Source organism: Gadus chalcogrammus, chromosome 11, assembly GCF_026213295.1.
Source record: "Gadus chalcogrammus isolate NIFS_2021 chromosome 11, NIFS_Gcha_1.0, whole genome shotgun sequence".
In the NCBI taxonomy this organism is placed as follows: Eukaryota; Metazoa; Chordata; class Actinopteri; order Gadiformes; family Gadidae; genus Gadus; species Gadus chalcogrammus.
Window position 1 is genome coordinate 1,316,540 of NC_079422.1, and position 18,548 is coordinate 1,335,087.

At 44.0% G+C, this 18,548-nt stretch overlaps 1 protein-coding gene across 1 annotated transcript; it reads right to left on the reverse strand.

Annotated features, from left to right (window-relative positions):
• Window positions 1–173: 173 nt before the first annotated feature.
• On the reverse strand, window positions 174–10,877 carry nradd (neurotrophin receptor associated death domain). Its single transcript, XM_056601409.1, has 6 exons — window positions 10,488–10,877; window positions 6,092–6,224; window positions 5,496–5,855; window positions 4,107–4,332; window positions 3,580–3,722; window positions 174–3,410 (listed from the first exon to the last, which is right to left on the reverse strand). Exons 1-6 carry the CDS (start codon window positions 10,524–10,526, stop codon window positions 3,103–3,105), a joined length of 1,209 nt encoding a protein of 402 aa, XP_056457384.1. The 5' UTR covers window positions 10,527–10,877; the 3' UTR covers window positions 174–3,102.
• Between the last annotated feature and the right edge of the window lie 7,671 nt (window positions 10,878–18,548).

Below are 18,548 nucleotides of genomic sequence, written 5' to 3' on the forward strand. Positions count from 1 at the left end.
CTCACAGTGAGGCAGTGCACTGGATTGGGGTAGCATGTTACTCTGTGGCTGTGCACAATGTCTGTTCCCACTTAGACGTAAGCACCAAATGATCAACAGGTTTTCCCCCTGAGTACAGCAGATAATGAGCTCAAGTCTTGTGTCTTGGCTAAAAGAGGAGATTCGCCTTCCCTCCATATTTAGTGAAGTTGTCCCCAAAGCATTGCATTCACATTAGCTGATTCCCCTGGAGTGATCTGCAACAGGAAATTTATTATAGACTTAAAAGTCTGATTAAAAACATGATAATAGGCAAGGCAAGGCAACTTTATTTATATAGCACTTTTCATCCACAAGGCAGACTCAAAGTGCTTCACATATAAACATTGTCATACAATAAAATAAAATAAAAGATAAGTAAAAGAAAACATGCAAAGAAATGGGTAAAATAGAAAGTTAAAAAGGCATTTTAGTATTAAAATAGAAAATTAAGGCAAAGTTAAAGCTTTTTAGAAAGTGCAATGTATTTAAGATTTAGCAGAAAGCTAAAGCAAACATAAAAGTCTTCAGTCTTGTTTTAAAGGTGCTCAGAGTTGGGGCAAGTCTTAAATCCTCTGGGAGTTTATTCCAGCTATTTGTTGCATAGTAACTAAATCCTGCTTTCCCATGTTTCGTGTTTACTCTGGGGATAATTAACAGATTGGTCTCAGAGGATCTTAGTGGTCTAGAAGGCTTATGTAGTGGAAGCATATCAGTTAAATATTTTGGGCCTAAACCATGTAGGGATTTATAGGTTAGCAACATGATTTTAAAATCTATTCTCTGACCTACAGGAAGCCAATGTAACGATTCTTTGTTAGAACTCTAGCAGCAGCATTCTGAACAAGCTGAAGCTTCCTCAGAGTTTGTTTTGGGAGACCTGTAAGGAGACCATTGCAGTAATCAAGCTTACTAGTGATAAAGGCATGTACAAGTTTTTGTAAGTCTTCGGTGGACATGAGCCCTCTAAGTCTTGCTACATTTGTAAGGTGATAGTATGCCGATTTTGTAACTGATTTGATGTGACTGTCGAAATGTAAATCTGAATCCATGATAACCCCTAGATTTCAGGGACAGAGAGTGAAGGTGTTGGGTTACTTTAAACCTTTCCGTTTTAGAACCAAATAGCATGTATTCCAAACTGATCAAATACTTTTATTTGACCAATCCTTGTTAGTAAAACCTAGTATTAGTATTTTGGCTGATTGGTATTAGCAACTCATTTAAATCACATGGAGCATGTGCATTTCAATGTTAAATCTCGAATTACTTCACATTCAAGAAACATTTAAATCCCCAAATCCTGAGACCACATCGTTGGAGTGGAACCATGATCTATCCCGCCCTTCGAACCACTGCATTCCTCATAAAGGATAACTAACTTAGCTTAACTTAATCACTTCCTGATGATTTGACTATCTGATTAGAAACACACACTCCATTTCTCAAAGCCTATTTATTAAATGAAATACAATCTTACAAAAAAAAGCAGACATATCAATATAGGAATAGACAAAAAACATACTCTTTTTGGTTTGTATGATTTTGTGCATTGAAATGTAATTCAAAACAATATTTCTCAAAATATTTTGAAAGGTTTGTGGTGTAGGAAAGACCTTTTAATCATTCATTTTAATCTTTACAGTTCAAAATGATATTAAAAAATATATGAACATACATTATGTACAATAACATGAACAACAACTTGTTAAAGAGCTACGTTTGAGGATTTTACACCTGGGAGCATTTCTGTTTAGTGGATCAGGACACACCAGAGGCCTGGTCCCCATATACAAAGCCTAGAATAGAGTGCACTATTTATAAAACTGATCATAGATGTTATCCATTATCAGTATTATTGTGTGTCAATGCAGGGGTGGTTGAGTGTAGTCCTGATTCTTTTTTAAGAGGTTGAAGACCAGCCCTGTTTGAATGAAGCAGCTCAATTTAAACTATGACGGGTATGTTGTCGTACATGGAACGGAAATATCCTCAGCAAATCTCTTTTGAGCATATTTGTACATTTAATGTGTTGTCATAGTGATGGGAAAAGCAATATAAAAATGAACCAAGGTTAAAACATACAAAACATAGACCAGGGGTTGGCAACCATAGGCACGCGTGCCACCACTGGCACGGGGCAGCATAATCATTGGCACACTTTTTTTTTTTTTTATTGTATTATTATTATTTAAAAATGTCACAACACAATGCGGCAGCATAATCATTACTACCGATTTTTTTTGCACTTTATTCTGTTTTGGGCATTTCCTCCCAGTGCAAATATGTTTAAATTAGTTACAGAAAGCAGTGTTCTGAAATTGTATCAATTAATAGTTTTTAATCCTATGTTGTGAGTAATAGAAAAGAAAATATTTAAAATATTGTTGCAAGTGGCCTGTATGCATCGCCTTCACATGGTTTTGCAAAGCTGTACATGTCCTAAAGATATTGATGTGGATGGTTCCAACATTCTCATATATTCCTGTTTTTTACATTTCTCACAGTGCAAATATGTTTTTGAATGAGTTTCTGAAAATGGTGTTTTAAGATGGGACATATGTAATTATAATTTGTAAGCCCATGTTGCAAATATAACAACCAAAAAAACATTTAAAATGTTGATGCATGATTGTGGACTATATGGAAATAGTACAATTCCAGGTCTTCTGGAAATGTTTTTGGTCGCTGTGTCATAATTCAGCTTAATGTTTTATATATTGTTGATTAAGGAGCAGTCATTAATGAGAAAACGTCAAACTGGCACTGCATGTTGAAAAGGTTGCTGACCCCTGACATAGACTGATAATCCGCCTTACCACCAAGAAGAGAGCTACTTCCATTTCTCTTTAAGTGGCGGGGGGGGGAGGTGGCGGCGGCGTCGGCATGGAGAGTTGCCACAGGAACTCTCAATTTGTCATCCTCTTTAAAAAAAAGAACCCACTAAATAACAAGTGTCCCAGCAAGGAGCCCTGATAACGTGTGAATATCACAGAGGTGTCGTATCGGAGGGCCTCCCCTTTTATTCCCATGAAGTGTGAGGTGTTGTCCTGCTCACTCTCCTATCACCAGGGGCCCAGGGCCTCACACCACAGAAGCACCCTGCGTCGGGCTGTTCAGAACGGCGACCAGGTCGGGCCTGTCGATGCGCACCAGCGCCGAGCACAGCACCCCCAAGTAGGAGCCCTCCTGCTGGCCCCAGTTGGAGAGCAGCGTGCGGGACGGCGCCTCGCCCCGCCCGAACAGGTCCAGCTGCTCGGGCTCGTAGCCCAGCGCGGCGCCCAGCGGCCTCCACCCCCGGCCCTCCTGGAGGAGCCGCTCCACCTCCTCCCTCCTGTGGACCAGCAGGTTGATGTAGAGGCGGCTGTCGTTCTTACTGTCCCTTTTACTGCCTGTCCACGAACACAACAGAGATGAGAACCATCGCATTGCATCCAATACAATCTTCCCTCTGCTTAAGGCGCCTTCATATCAAGGGCTATACAGCTGTGTTAACAACCTTTTATAGCTAGTTACCCTTCCCCTGCCAATGGTAGCTCATGTTTATGTTGTCATTGGTACCTTTGGTGGGCTGAGTGTCCTGGAGACTTTGGGAGTCCAGGAACACACCACTATCACTGTGGAGCTTTTCCCCCTCGGGTGAGACTCCCAGCTCTGCCGCTCGCGCCTTAGACAGGGCTTTCTTCTGTTTACAAGATGTCCAGCTGGGGAGGACAGGGGGGGGAAGGTATTGTGAGCAACGAATGAAACAGTGAACACTGATGTTCTTTGACTGTCAAAGAAGGGAAAAAAGAGTTCAGTGCAAAGCAAAAGATCCAGATTATATAATAGGATGGGTCTGGACCGAGTCAGCTCCTGTTCCGCAGGCGGTGTGTACTAAATAAAGAGGAATGGGCTCTCTTCCATGCGAACCATCAAACGACACTAGAACACTTAGTGAATCTCATACCGGTTAGCCATTTTCAAATCAAACCATGACTCCAATATAGATAAAAACTTCTAATAGATAAAAAAGGCAAACATACACTCTCTAATTCCCAACAGAACCGTTGGCCCGACAACCACAGAACCGGCAGTGGAAAGCTTACCATTTGTAAGCAACGTACAGAAGCAGACCCAGCACCACAGCAGCCAGGACAGACACATAGATGACGATGTTGCTCCTGCCGTACTCGCCCTGGGGGGTGTAGTCGGGGGTCGCTGTGGCAACCCCTTTCGCCCCTGCCCTCCCTTCCTCCATCAGAACTGGCCAGCGGGTGCCGTCAATAGCACTGTCGGAGGCGGAGGGACGGGACAGAATGAGCAGCTTCTTGTCTACAGAGGGAAAAAAAAAGAGAAAAGGTTTATATATGTCTGCACACATACATCTAAGATTTAATACAGGTTAAGACTGCACTGCCTGATTCAATACAGGGTAAGACTGCACTGCCTGATTCAATACAGGGTACAACTGCACTGCCTGATTCAATACAGGGTAAGACTGCACTGCCTGATTCAATACAGGGTAAGACTGCACTGCCTGATTCAATACAGGGTAAGACTGAACTGCCTGATTCAATACAGGGTAAGACTGCACTGCCTGAAGGCAAAACAGGGTAAGACTGCACTGCCTGATTCAATACAGGGTAAGACTGCACTGCCTGATTCAATACAGGGTAAGACTGCACTGCCTGATTCAATACAGGGTAAGACTGCACTGCCTGATTCAATACAGGATAAGACTGCACTGCCTGATTCAATACAGGGTAAGACTGCACTGCCTGATTCAATACAGGGTAAGACTGCACTGCCTGAAGGCAAAACAGGGTAAGACTGCACTGCCTGATTCAATACAGGGTAAGACTGCACTGCCTGATTCAATACAGGGTAAGACTGCACTGCCTGATTCAATACAGGGTAAGACTGCACTGCCTGATTCAATACAGGGTAAGACTGCACTGCCTGATTCAATACAGGGTAAGACTGCACTGCCTGTGCCCCTGTGGCTTTAAAGCCAACCCCCTCCCCACATCCCTCCAGCGGGCCTATTTTAAGATCAAACACTCTGACCTGGCTGAGGTCAAGAGGGTCAAGGGGTCAAGACGTGGCCTGCATGTGGACAGAAGACCTTTACTCCTGGAGAGCGAGTGGATGGCTGATGTTGGGGGGCTGTTTTTGGGGGTGAGGCAGGCTGACCTCTGACCCTGGGGGTTCTGGTGGTGCTTAGCATGTATAGGATACCTTAAGATCACGACGATGGGGATTAACTTCACTCTTCTCTATTTGCTCATGTTTCCTGAGTGTGGCAGAGCGTTAACATGAGGTGTGGGTGCAGGTGTGAGCCAAGAGACACATGAGTATACCTGGCCATGCACACACACACACACACCCTTTTCACTTTCTACTTTTCATGTTTTTTATCCATGTCTGTATTTTTTCCTCAGTCAAACTGTTTCCAGATCAGTGTTCTGTTTCTCCCAGACGGTGCAGGGACTCACCCATGCAGAGCGTGTCAGAGTTAGGCTGGCAGGCTCGGATCTCCACCTCGCCTTCCAGGCATTTGGTGCACGTATGACAGGCCTTGGTGAGGCTGCGCTCCTCGGAGAAGCTTCCAGGCAGACAGTCCAGGCACTGCGTGTCGGACATGGGGTTACAGGTTCTGTTCACCCCCCTGCCACGGTCACACATGGAGCACGGTGCACACAGACCCTCCCTGCCGTGGCGCCACAGGTAGAAGCCTTCCTGGCAGTCACAGTGTGTGTCCTGAATGGCCGAGCAGGGGGCCAGCTGAGAGATGCCGGTCATACAGCGGGCGCAGGGCAGACAGGGCTCCAGGCCATCTGACGAGGAGAAGCTTCCTGGGAAGACAAAGAGTTCCTTCAGGGAACAAATAGGAACGTGGGAAGAATGCTCTCATCTTCATATCAAAAACGTGTGTTGTGATAGTTAAACCTAAACTGTGTAACCTTTAACTGCAGCCATAGAATTATTTTAATGCTTGGTACTTAAAAAAAATACTTTAGACATCGATATAGACTGTAGGTTAGACCCGTCCAGGTATCTCCCAGAGTGGCTGGGTGTTGTGTTTGCTCACCCTTCTGGCACGGTGCACACGTTGTGTCTTCCTTCCCACACGGCTGCTGGACCTCCGACCCCGGGGGACAGGAGCTACAGCACTGCCCTGACTCTGTGAGCCGCCCGCTGGCGCACGCCTCGCCCACACCTGCCTGGACACACACCGGAGACATATTAGCTCTTATAGCAGAACCATTTGAGGCATGATAACAGGTAGGACCTGCAAATATTCATTTGGACATATTTTATTTCTTTCAGATGACAATCTCAGTTTTAATTTTTTAATGTTCATCATAAAGATTGAAGTAAAAAAATCCCCCCAGTCCTAGAAAAAAGTGCAGCTGTTGGTGCCCCGACAACGTGCTTTCTTGAGACGTGGTCGCCCTGCAGCAACGGGAGGCCTATGGGAGGCCTCTGGGAGACCTATGGGAGGCCTATGGGAGGCCTATGGGAGGCCTATGGCAGTCTAGGAGAGGCTACAGTAAGACGGGATACAGCAGGCATTCCTGAGGACTAAAGCAGAGCTGGTGCCTGAAGGCGCTTACTGGCTTCAATCGGTTGCCTCAGAGCCCGCTGGAAATAATATCAAAACACAAAGAAGTAGGCGAAAGACGGAGAGAAAACACAGCTGGGAGAGGAAGAAAGGAAAGAAAGCTTCCTCCCTCCTTCCCTCCTGCATTCCAGATGAGCGTGAGCGCTGCGGGAATGTTGTACCAACTCTGGTTCTGTCTGATCCTAATGTAAGGCTGTGTGCAAACTCAGTGAGAAGTACAGAAGGACTCTGCTGTACACAAACTAAATAATACATTTTGTAGCATTTTATCTGGAAATATGTTGGCTGAAAGCAGCACTTTGTGAAGGGCTGCTTTCACTCCCTCTCTCCTCAGAACCAGAGATAGGGGGTCTAGTTCTGTAAAGGTAACACTTTCCAGCCCCAGGCCAGGGTGTCAATGAGCCTGTGCAGGCTCATTGGGGGAGGGGGGTTGGGGGAGGGGGGTAGTGTTGGGGGAGGGGGGTAGATAGGGGGGGGCTTTGGAAGTCTCACTGCTCCGCAGGTGGTTTTCTCTGTGACGGTCAGTTTTGCTCTCTCTCTTTTTCTGTCTCTCCAATCTCTGGGCTCTGAACACAGCATCTTAGATATGCACCAATTTAAGGGCGGAGTGGGTGGGGTGGGGGTGATTGGCCTGCCCCCTGGGGGCTGACAGGATCCAACAGATGTCTGACAACAACCATCCTCATAACACTTGGAAAAGCTAACAGTTAAACGACACCATTGATGTCTCTCTCTCTGCATCTGGGGCCAAGGAATACATGCATTAACCAGCTCAGAGGGCTGCTCAAATCTTTCACAGGCACACACGCCTCCCTTCAGAAAAACCCAAGTGCATGGCCAAATGCATTCATGCAGTCATATGCACGACCACACACCACAAAAACACAAAAGGTTGTAGTATGCAGATTCTATCAAAAATAGATTTGCCTCATTCCAGTCCCTCTGGCTCCAGCTCTCCACAGCAGCCTGATACCATCTAGAGGCCTTGTGGTCTAAGCGCTGGTGTGTTTAAAGTTGGCAGACTTGGACCAGACTTTTGATTATAATAATAATAACAACGTGATTCTAGAGATCTGAGAGGTGCTCCGAATCCCCCTCCTCCAGCGTACGCAGCTGCTGACACAGTGAGCTGCATCACCTCACATGTCCACCTATGGTGAACGCAGACTGGCAGTGAAGGCTGTTTGGCCTGGGTTCTCTGTCATCATCTGGAGCGTCGAGTCACGCCGAAAACTATTCTGCCACTAACCAGGAACAGCCAAGGACCGCTGACAAGGCAGCAGCTGGGGCCGAGTAAAAGGTGAAACATCCAGGTGGCCCTTGGCAGACAGTGGTAGCAGAGCTACAAGCAAGTGCTGCAATAGAACCAGACTTTGAATCTATTCACAAAAATATCATAATTGTAAAGGTGTTTGTGATGTGTGCGTGTATGTATGTACATTCATGTTACTATATTGTGTGTGTGTGTGTGTGTGTGTGTGTGTGTGTGTGTGTGTGTGTGTGTGTGTGTGTGTGTGTGTGTGTGTGTGTGTGTGTGTGTGTGTGTGTGTGTGTGTGTGTGAGCGCATGTGCGTGTGTGTGTGTGCATGTGCATGCATGTGCCACCAGTAATAAGAGGCAGACAGAGTAGGTATATATATATATATATGTATTATATAGGTTTATATAATCCTGCCTTGGAGGTAAATCCTCGCAGGAGGCGGTCGGTTGTTCATTTTTGTTTATTTTGATGAACCAATGACAAGTGCTGCATACCAGAAGCGAAGAGTCTCAGCAGTTTGAAGTTAGGTAAGGCTAACGTAATGGACATGAATGAATATACAGGAACTAAGCAATCCTATTAGACCTGGAGACTACTTTATGCTAAATTAACATGTCTGAGGAGATACTTAATAAATGGATTATCACTTCAGAAGAGTTCCAGTGTAGCTTTCTCGTAGTTCAGACGGGTGTATGCGTTCGTATGACAGTTTGTATAGTCTGTGTGTAAATCCAGTTTACTCAGTGGACTTCTCAATGTTTTGCCTGCTGGCAATGATTTTGGGCCCATTTTATACCAAGAGGCTAAACGATTCCCATGGCAGCGTGTGGTAGGAGAACTCACACAGATCCATCTGAGCCTCACGGAGGGAGCAGGTCAGGGGCCAGCTGCAGCCTCTCTAGATGTAAGAGCTGTAGTCTTCAGGGAGAGAGATCAGACCACCAGCTAGCAGCTTCAATGAGACTCAGAGTCTCCGGCTGTCACAGTCGCTCAACACAAACATAGACACACACTTGGCACTGAAGCCAAACGCTTTTGTGTGTTCGTTTTCTTAAGTGACACAGCTTTTGTTATAATGTGTATACTAGAGTCAGCATGAGTTTACAGTTTCCAGAGTTACGTTTCATTTGACTCCTAAAGGTCCAACAGGGAAGGCCTTTGAGGAGGCCGGTCTCATCAACAGATTAGGGCTGTAATCTTAAATTTGTATGTACCTTTTTTTTTTATTTAAGGAATGGTTGCAAAAGACCAATCCTTGAGAATGTAGCATTAATTTAAATATGAAAATGGTTGTCTAAACCCTGAAGAAATGGGTTAAGTGTTACAAGGAAATAGAAATGACTGCATTACCCCCTCCACCCCCCGACCCACTAATCCGACCACAAGCTGAAAAAAAAATGATAATTGCCTTGCTCCGGATATGCAGAACCCAGCGATTCTTAGTCATGCCACATCTCTACCGGGAACAGCTCTAGTAAAAAGGATATTACCAATGTGTGCAAACCAAAAACATCCAAAATGCTGATTGTGCTGAATAGTAAACGTGTTTTATCAACAAAGGCTTAGCAGCATCTCACTGGAAAATATTTGGCAAGGAGGAAGGAAGGAAATAAGGAAGGATGGAAGCAAGGAAGCAAGGAAGCAAGGAAGCAAGGAAGGAAGGAAGGAAAGAAAGAAGATTATAACTCTAGTTATTACACCCTGTGAACTCTGTGCTGGGAGAGTTCAGATGGATCAGATTTGAGCCACTGGGTGATAGATCAGGTTTCTTTAATTTGGTTTTCCTGAGGCGTCCTTGTTTCTCCGGATTCCCAGCCGTTGGACTTCAGATCATGATCTGGAGATCCGCATCAGTTGTTGAGTGCATATAGTAGAACGTGTGTCACAATTACCATAGGCTAATCTCAAACGAGGAGTCTAAAATAATAGGCTATATATGCTATTGGATTGCCAAACATGTAGTTATAACTTGCTTCTTTGATATCTGTAATAAGGAAATCCTTGTTAACAGAGTGCTTCATCATTAAATATGGTAACACAGTACAGGGGATAAAAAAAAAGGCTGGTTGGATAGTAGTAGAGTGTGTCATCTGATTAGGACGTTGATCGAAACACTTTCATCTTGTACAAGAAGGGGCTTGGCTGTGGAGAACATGTCGAGACAGTGAGAAAGGCTCAGACTGTGGCCTCTCTATAGCAGGCTCAGACTGTGGCCTCTCTGAAGCAGGCTCAGACTGTCGTCTGTCTGAAGCAGGCTCAGATTGGTCTGTCTGAAGCCGGGTCGGACAGTCTGTTTGCGTTTCTTCTCCAGAGCGAGAGCGGCTTTAATGTACTTTTGGGAGTACGTCCTTATGATTGCGCACTTATAAAATGTGCTCCACTGATTTGAAGACGCCTTGCTTTTCAAATCTTCCACACATGGTTGGCATACATTGTGCATGCCTTTCCTTGGGAAACCCCTACTACAAGTCCACAATACAAAAGTAGAGGCTTGCATCACAAACACGTTTAGGTTCTACTACTTCTTCAAACTTAAACTATTCCTTTAAGCAAGTTACGGTCAGAAAATCCACAGGCAAAATGCAATCGGTGAACACTTACTTTGATCAGAAGAATTGTGCAAATCACAAACACGATCATCTTGTCCCGACTAATCCTGAATTGATCCAAGTAGCAGACTTTTCTTTCCCAGTGTCACAAACATGCAGACCACAAAACTGTTGTCCACAATGAGCCGTGAGCCGTATGAAGCTCTCTGGAGAACTCCGCACGACGGACGGCGACGGGACCCGCAACCGTAGCCTACTGGTCCGGTTATGTGATTCAGAGGATGGACCAGTATATCCCAACACAGTCACAAGCTTCTCCCCCGCAAAGAGTGTACTTTGATTACAACTACTAGCTTTTGTCAATGTTACCTTAAGGACCATTGAATGCGTCCCGGTTGCATGGACAGCCTTAAAACAGATGCGCGAAACTTCTCCCCAACTCTGTAACCTCTTGTGCGTCTCCTCCCAGTATCCACCTCCTTAGGAAATACAGCGCCGTGATTGGCTAATGCCATGCTGAGAACGACGGCATTTTATTGTCGAATATAATAGGAACTATGATGGGTGAGATAAAATTCAAATACACTACACACACACACCTTGGTGCTTTTGTATTATATTATAGCATTAGTTTTATACAAATCTAGATCAATCCATTGAGACAAGAGGCATGTTGTATTGTTAATGCAAACATATATGAGGGTATGTTCACGCACACACCCACAATTTTATATATATATATATATATATATACACACACATATAGATATACACACATATATATACATATATATATATACACATATATATGCTATCATGTTCTTCAAGGAAAGAGGGGTCGAATCCAAAGGAATAGCTTTAAAGAGATACTTTATTTGTATAAAGTATTTTCGGTATGGTAAACTGATGCTCTGAAGTTAAGAGAGATTGAAGATGTGCCTTAGCACGTGCGAGAGTGTTCTCCTAGCTAATCCAAGACACTAACCCACCGATATCCTAGCTTAGCTTTGAGAGTTCTCCTGTCTCCACAATGGGGAGGCTTTCTTATGGACTCGGAGGGCCGGAAGACTTGGAGAAAACCGGTGGGACGTAATCCTCGGTTTTCCTCGCTTGGTCTGTGGTGCTGCCCTCTGTGGATAAAGTATCTATTGCAGCCTTCAGTAAGGCTCCCCTTGTGGCTATGTATGGTATTTACGGCTAATATGTTTGGTCTTCATTGGGACTATGTGTGGGTAGCTTAGATTCTTAAAATACGTAACAGTCCCTCCTTGGTCATCTTAGATGACCATACAATAATATTTTAAACCATAACCATTTACCACACCGAAAACATAGTCAAATTAGGATCAACACCATCTACCGTTGTGGAAAACTCTTGAATAGAGGGAAAAACCACAACGGGCTCATAATACTGAAATGGCATCCACCTTGTGGGTCTCATTGGGAATACAGGTCATTATTTAACAATACAACAATGAACATAAATCTTGTTATCATACAATCACATGGCCAAATATCACACAAACAAAACCATTCATAGAAATCCTGAGCTAATACTTTTGGTTATGTGCTACAAGGCCATACAATTTTCATCATGTGCTAAAGTAAAAATTGGTAGACATAATACAATTTTAAAATTTCAAAATAATTGATAAGCTATCATGGATTTGGGGGGGTTCAGGTGATCTTCGTGTATTGGTGCGCCGGTTCATGTGGGTGGTTTGGGCATAGATTTGGGGGGTTCAGGTGATCTTCGTGTTTTGGTGCGCCGGTTCATGTGGGTGGTTTTGGGCTTGTTATTATTGCAGTCATTGTTTTTTCTGTCGCCGTCTGGCCTGTAATTCATGAACCCAAGACTCGTCCCTCCTTGTCAAGGGCTCAACTCAGAGGGGTTACTCCTACATCATGGGAGCCTTCAAACAGGTTCTCCGTCGTCGTCGTGTCAGTAACAGGTGGCCTGTAAAACAATCGCCTCAAAGAAGATCAACTGTACCATTATTAATGCAGCGATTCAGAAATAACGAGTTGTACTCACAACCAAACAATACTATATAATAACAAGCACAATTCGTCTTGGTGGTTCAATAATTAATTATTCAAGTAAATCCAGGATATTGATTATCTTAGACACAGGTGCTACAAATGGTGGCATTTTATTCTATATCTGGTTTTGACGGTGGGTACCTGGCGATGTTGTCTCCCGCTCCTTCTTGGAACAGGACTACCAGAAGGAATCCTACCAGGTATTTTACCAAGGGCACGCTGTGGCCCATCGTCTTGGGATGAGGCGTGTTTGTCCTTGGCTTGGAGTGCAGCTAGGTCGGTCAGGGTCTCAGTCCACGATCTGCCAGGAGTATCTGCTTTGCGGCACCGGCTCAGGTGATGCCACTGGGCTCCACGTCGGTCCTCTACAGAAACAGAAAAGGGTGTGGCCAAGAGTACCTTGTATGGCCCCTTCCACCGGTCTTCTAGGTCTTTCGATGTTTTTTTTTTTTTTTTTTTTTAACCCAGATCCACTCGCCAGGTGTCACCGACGTTGGTGTAGGATCCTCTGGATCGGACGGCTTCTGGTCTGTCTTGCTACACAACTTTCAATCCTTGAATTAATATTGTCACTACATCCCTCCTTGCGCATTGCTTCAGCCATGCGCATTCAAATTAACCAATCCTAACCATTTCTTATTTTGGTATTTTGGACCTCGTCAGGTCTGTTGAACTATGCATTTCTACCGCTTGTCCTCAGGATCCTCTATTGGGGGGGACTCCTCTATTGGAGGTTATCCCAGAACTCTTCTAATAAGAATCCCCAGGCCTGGATAACCCCGGATTTCTGTGGACGAGCGGTATGCACGCTATGGACAACTTTAAAGGCTAACTGTTCATGATGTGGAGTCTAGCTATTTTAAGATCACTGTGTAACTGCCGTACAGGGATCTGGTTGATGCAAGACCTCTGGGTTGGTGCCCTTTTTGTAGGCTTCTAGTTTCTGGAATCCGGCTTTCCTAATTGTCGAATACAAGATAATGCATTCATATTGTGGTACGATATTATATCTATTGCAATCGCTCCAACGGAGGCAATAGTTGACCTTTGAACATTTCACGCAGTGTTTATTCGTATGTAGTAGCTGATTATAGCAGAATTTAAGCCATGTAGATTTAATATTCGCAAAAAACGTATTGTAATTGTGTCTACCGCAGTTGGGCTAACTCCCTCCTTGGGCACCGTTTAAAACCATGTGCACCATTTATTAATTCAACATATTATTCTAGCAGTTGAACCCCGTGTCTATTTGAACCAGCCTGGTTCTCTACCTGTCTTGCTACACAAAACACATGTTGAATAGACAGAAGGGCTCAGCAACCTGAAAAAAATAATTACTGTCAGTGTTTGGCATTCGTTCTTATACTGCCATTTCCTGGAGAGAGAAAGAATTAAGATCAATGCAGAGAAGTAAAAAGATGAGTGTTTGGCAACTATAATGCTTGTGTTGCCACCTCCTAAAGAGAAAAGAGAATTAATATTTTATGCACAGAAGTAAAATGATGATGATGGGCAACTGATCGTTGTGTTGCCACTTCCTGATTAGAAAAGAGAATATTTGTAGTAATGTTAACGATTAAAATGATGAATGTCGGGCATCCATTACTGCTCGGGTTGCCAAGGCCTGACGAGAAAAGAGAACAAATTTATTACAAATGCAAGAGATCGGCTACTTGGAAAGTTGGGGGGACGTCTAGTTGGGACTAATAATAGTTATATACTTGTGGTACATTTGGAGTTGTTGAGATGTAATTGGGAATAATCTCGTGTTAACGAGTAGGCGGCACTACCAAGAACTACAAATATGGCTGCGGTGCATACTACATACGTATCAGCCGACTACAGAAACTTCTGAGTTCTATCTGTCCGGCTGAACACTGTGGTACCTTATGGCATAAGGCTACCACTTAACCGCATTTTGCGCTCTCAGTACACTTTCTCCGCGCTGTGTGTACATGTATATATAAAAGTTATCGTTGTTAAAAATAGCGACACAGAGAGAGATGTGTCGTGGGAGAGGCTGGGGGGGTGGTCTTTATGATGAGGGTTTAGAGGGAGGAAGATTGGTGGTGGGGGATGGGGTTCATTAAGACAGTGGAGGAGGAGATTGGAACTCTCGTTAATGTTCTTTTGTGGCTCGATCTTCACAGAGACCGATAGTGGAGGACCTTACCTCGCACCCATAACCATGAACAATCTTTAACTACAAGTACTCAAAACGACGCCAGTGGGGCATTAAAGACAAAGCTATTCTGTGGGGGGGGGGGGGGGGGGGTCTTTATGAGGGGGGTGGGAGATAGGGACTAAAGGATGGGGAAGGAATTTAAAGGGTGAGGGAGGGCCTACCTTTAGACAGGCAGGCAGACAGAGAGAAAGAGCGAGGAGTTGGGAGTTACAAGATTGTACAACGTTAATTACTCTTCAATATTCCGTATTGAATCTGTGGAACAACCTTCCTGGTTGCCCAAAAGCAATATGTCTGTACAAACAAAGTGGAGAGAGAGTGAGTGAGTGAGTATCAAAGTGAGTGAGTGAGTGAGTGAGTGAGTGAGTGAGTGAGTGAGTGAGTGAGTGAGTGAGTGAGTGAGTGAGTGAGTGAGTGAGTGAGTGAGTGAGAGGGGGGAAGAGGAAGAGGGAGCGGGGGAGAGAGAGCGAGAGAGACAGTGAGTGAGAGAGAGAGAGAGGGGGAGGTTAGGTGGGGGTCGCGGCACAGGGGCTGCGAAGTACTAAGAGTGTTTGGGTTTTTCGGAATTCACAACTTATTTATCGATAAAGAAACTTTTCTTGATTTCTATCTGAACGACAAAAGGCTGTGATAACCTATTACTATATCCAACACTTAAATGACCAAGCACACACTATTCGCACGTCGTGCTGTGAGTGTACCCGTCAATAAACAGTATTCAATGGGATGGGGACAGGGATCTGCAACAGGACCTGCGGAGAGGGTGGAGATAAGGTGGAGAAGTGAAAAAATAAAGGGGGGTGGGGGGCTTTTACTCCAGGACCTGCGGAGAGAGATGAAAGTGGTGTGAAGGGGGTTTACAATAGGATGTGGGGACAAGGACAGAAGGGTGGGGAGGGGGGGGTGAGTTTACGATAGGATATGTGATATTAAGACAAAGGGATGGGGAGAGGGGGGTGAGTTTACGATAGGATATGGGATATTGGGATAAAAGGATGGGGAGGGGAGGGTGGTCTGACGACCGGATCTTTAGAGACAGGGACAGAAGGGTTTGGGGTTATCAAAGGGGTTTTCTAGGGTATGGGAGAAAAAGTACAACAACTATTCGAGTTGTTCCAGTCCTACCGGACTGCGCAACCAGGCCACAAGATAGCACCGGCACCGAGAGATAGAGATCTGCTTTTGCCTAGGTCAGAGGTTATGAGTCTTAACAAAAGACTGACCATTCATCTCCTACCGACTTGCAAAAGAGAGAGAGAGAGAGAGAGAGAGAGAGAGAGAGAGAGAGAGAGAGAGAGAGAGAGAGAGAGAGAGAGAGAGAGAGAGAGAGAGAGAGAGAGAGAGAGAGAGAGAGAGAGAGAGAGAGAGAGAGAGAGAGGATGTAACACTTAAGTTGAGCCCCCCGTTGCTTCAGAGAAATGGCGTCTATTTCAAAAAAGGAGTTCGACTATAACGACTGATGGTATGAACAAAGGAACCGCACGTTTTCCAAGACGCGTGGTCCGCTTAAATCGTACACCACGTGTTACATCCAAAGGGCTGTAGAGACAAACTAGTTTTGACCCAGGTAGCTCTAGTCAAAAGCATGTATTGGATCTCTATAAGAAGTAAGAGATTCCTGCAAGTTTGTCCCCACGGCGGGTTAGCGAGGCGCTTGATAGCAGATGGGTTATTCCTGCGTAAGTCCACCTCTACGGCTGCGTTCTATACTAACCAAAATTGCACATTTAGATGTTACATGAACCGGGCTGTGAGGAATCAATTCGATTTGAATTCCTTGGCTAACTACGGCCAAGCTTCCGGTTTAATATGCAACTAAGCTAGGTTAACGTTAAAGACCTGACCTTTCCTCACCCCGCCGTAAGAGTTCAGAAGTTTATGGTCGGTAATAAATATACCTTATGGTGCCCCGGTTTAACTTCGGTCGCTACACCAAATAAATAACATATAACCACAGGTAATACGTCTCCCACGTTGGTACGGACATTTAGATCTAATTAGGATTGCATTTGTCTATCTACAAACCCATATAAAACACACTCCTAGCCCTTATACTTCGTGAGCTCGTTATTTAATTTCAATCTGTTAGTTTATTCTAGGCCGTTTGTAACCGGCTGTATGAATTTAAACCAGTCCGAGATTACACGTCCCCGCAGCCTGACGGATGCAGTACAAGCTATTCACCTAATGTTACTAATCTAACTATACAGAGTTTAGTCATTGACAACAGGTTCTGTTTACCTTTGTTGTGGCGCCTGTAAGTAGCTTGTACTGCTTTCCGAACGGCCTCGCGGTCGCCAGTCTCGGTCCGGACTCTCCACGAACGTCGGGGTCAACCAATTAACATGTTCTTCAAGGAAAGAGGGGTTTAATCCAAAGGAATAGCTTTAAAGAGATACTTTATTTGTATAAAGTATTTTCGGTATGGTAAACTGATGCTCTGAAGTTAAGAGAGATTGAAGATGTGCCTTAGCACGTGCGAGAGTGTTCTCCTAGCTAATCCAAGACACTAACCCACCGATATCCTAGCTTAGCTTTGAGAGTTCTCCTGTCTCCACAATGGGGAGGCTTTCTTATGGACTCGGAGGGCCGGAAGACTTGGAGAAAACCGGTGGGACGTAATCCTCGGTTTTCCTCGCTTGGTCTGTGGTGCTGCCCTCTGTGGATAAAGTATCTATTGCAGCCTTCAGTAAGGCTCCCCTTGTGGCTATGTATGGTATTTACGGCTAATATGTTTGGTCTTCATTGGGACTATGTGTGGGTAGCTTAGATTCTTAAAATACGTAACAATGCACATATATATATACACACATATATATGCACATACATACATACACAATGACATATATATACATAAATATGAATACATACATACATATACGCGTATATATATATACATACATATATACGTATATATACATATATGTACATATATTATGCATATATACACACATGCATAAATATACATACGTATATATACCCGTGTATATATATACACATAAACATGTATGCATGCACAATTATATGCATACACATATATATACATACACATACGCACATATACATACATACAATATTTGAGTAAATAAAAATGTCAGTATGAATACAACAGATTGAGGTTAGCTAAAGGTGATTAAAAAAAGGTTTCTCAGCCTAAGATTTTATTTTAAACTAATGTAGAACTACATCATTGGAAGAAAGATGAATTATATAATGCTTTCTTTGACTGATTGTTGTACAATGATTGATGAAGCCTCACTTCTCCACTCCATAACATTTTATTATTCTTCTAACGGGTTAGTGACAAATGATGACAAACCTATTTATTAATAGCAAAAACACAATGTCTATGCGAAAGACCCGGTTTTTATGTTCACTTTATTTTTATTAAAAATTTAAATCAATCTAAAATATAAATACAAATAGTAATATAGTAGACAATATAGTAGACAATAGGCTACATTGTTGCTTTAGTGGAATAATGTGTCCTAAAATCAATAATCATTTCAAGTAATTCAATATTTCCATTTATCATGAAACGTTCGTTTAGCAAACGATTATGTAGAAGCTACTAGGGAAGAACATGAAATCCGATATCCAGGCAAATCCAGGCTCTGCTTCAACCGAATTTCTGAGAAAGAGAGTGTGTGTGTGTGTGTGTGTGTGTGTGTGTGTGTGTGTGTGTGTGTGTGTGTGTGTGTGTGTGTGTGTGTGTGTGTGTGTGTGTGTGTGTGTGTGTGTGTGTGTGTGTGTGTGTGTGTCAATCCCGACTGTCCCTGAACAAACCATGATGACGTAGTGCACTCTAGGCAGGGCTAGGCAGGCTGGAGCTCAAGCCCCGCCTTCCCGCAGGCCGCAACCGTGACCCACTCGGTGAAAAACTCC

Coding starts and splice junctions, on each gene's coding strand:
- nradd (XM_056601409.1), bottom strand. CDS start 10,526: ATGATCGTGTTTGTGATTTGCACAATTCTTCTGATCAAA. Junction 5,856..6,091: donor GTGTGCACCGTGCCAGAAGG/GTGAGCAAACAC, acceptor TTGTCTTCCCAG/GAAGCTTCTCCTCGTCAGAT. Junction 3,723..4,106: donor CTGTACGTTGCTTACAAATG/GTAAGCTTTCCA, acceptor TGTCCTCCCCAG/CTGGACATCTTGTAAACAGA.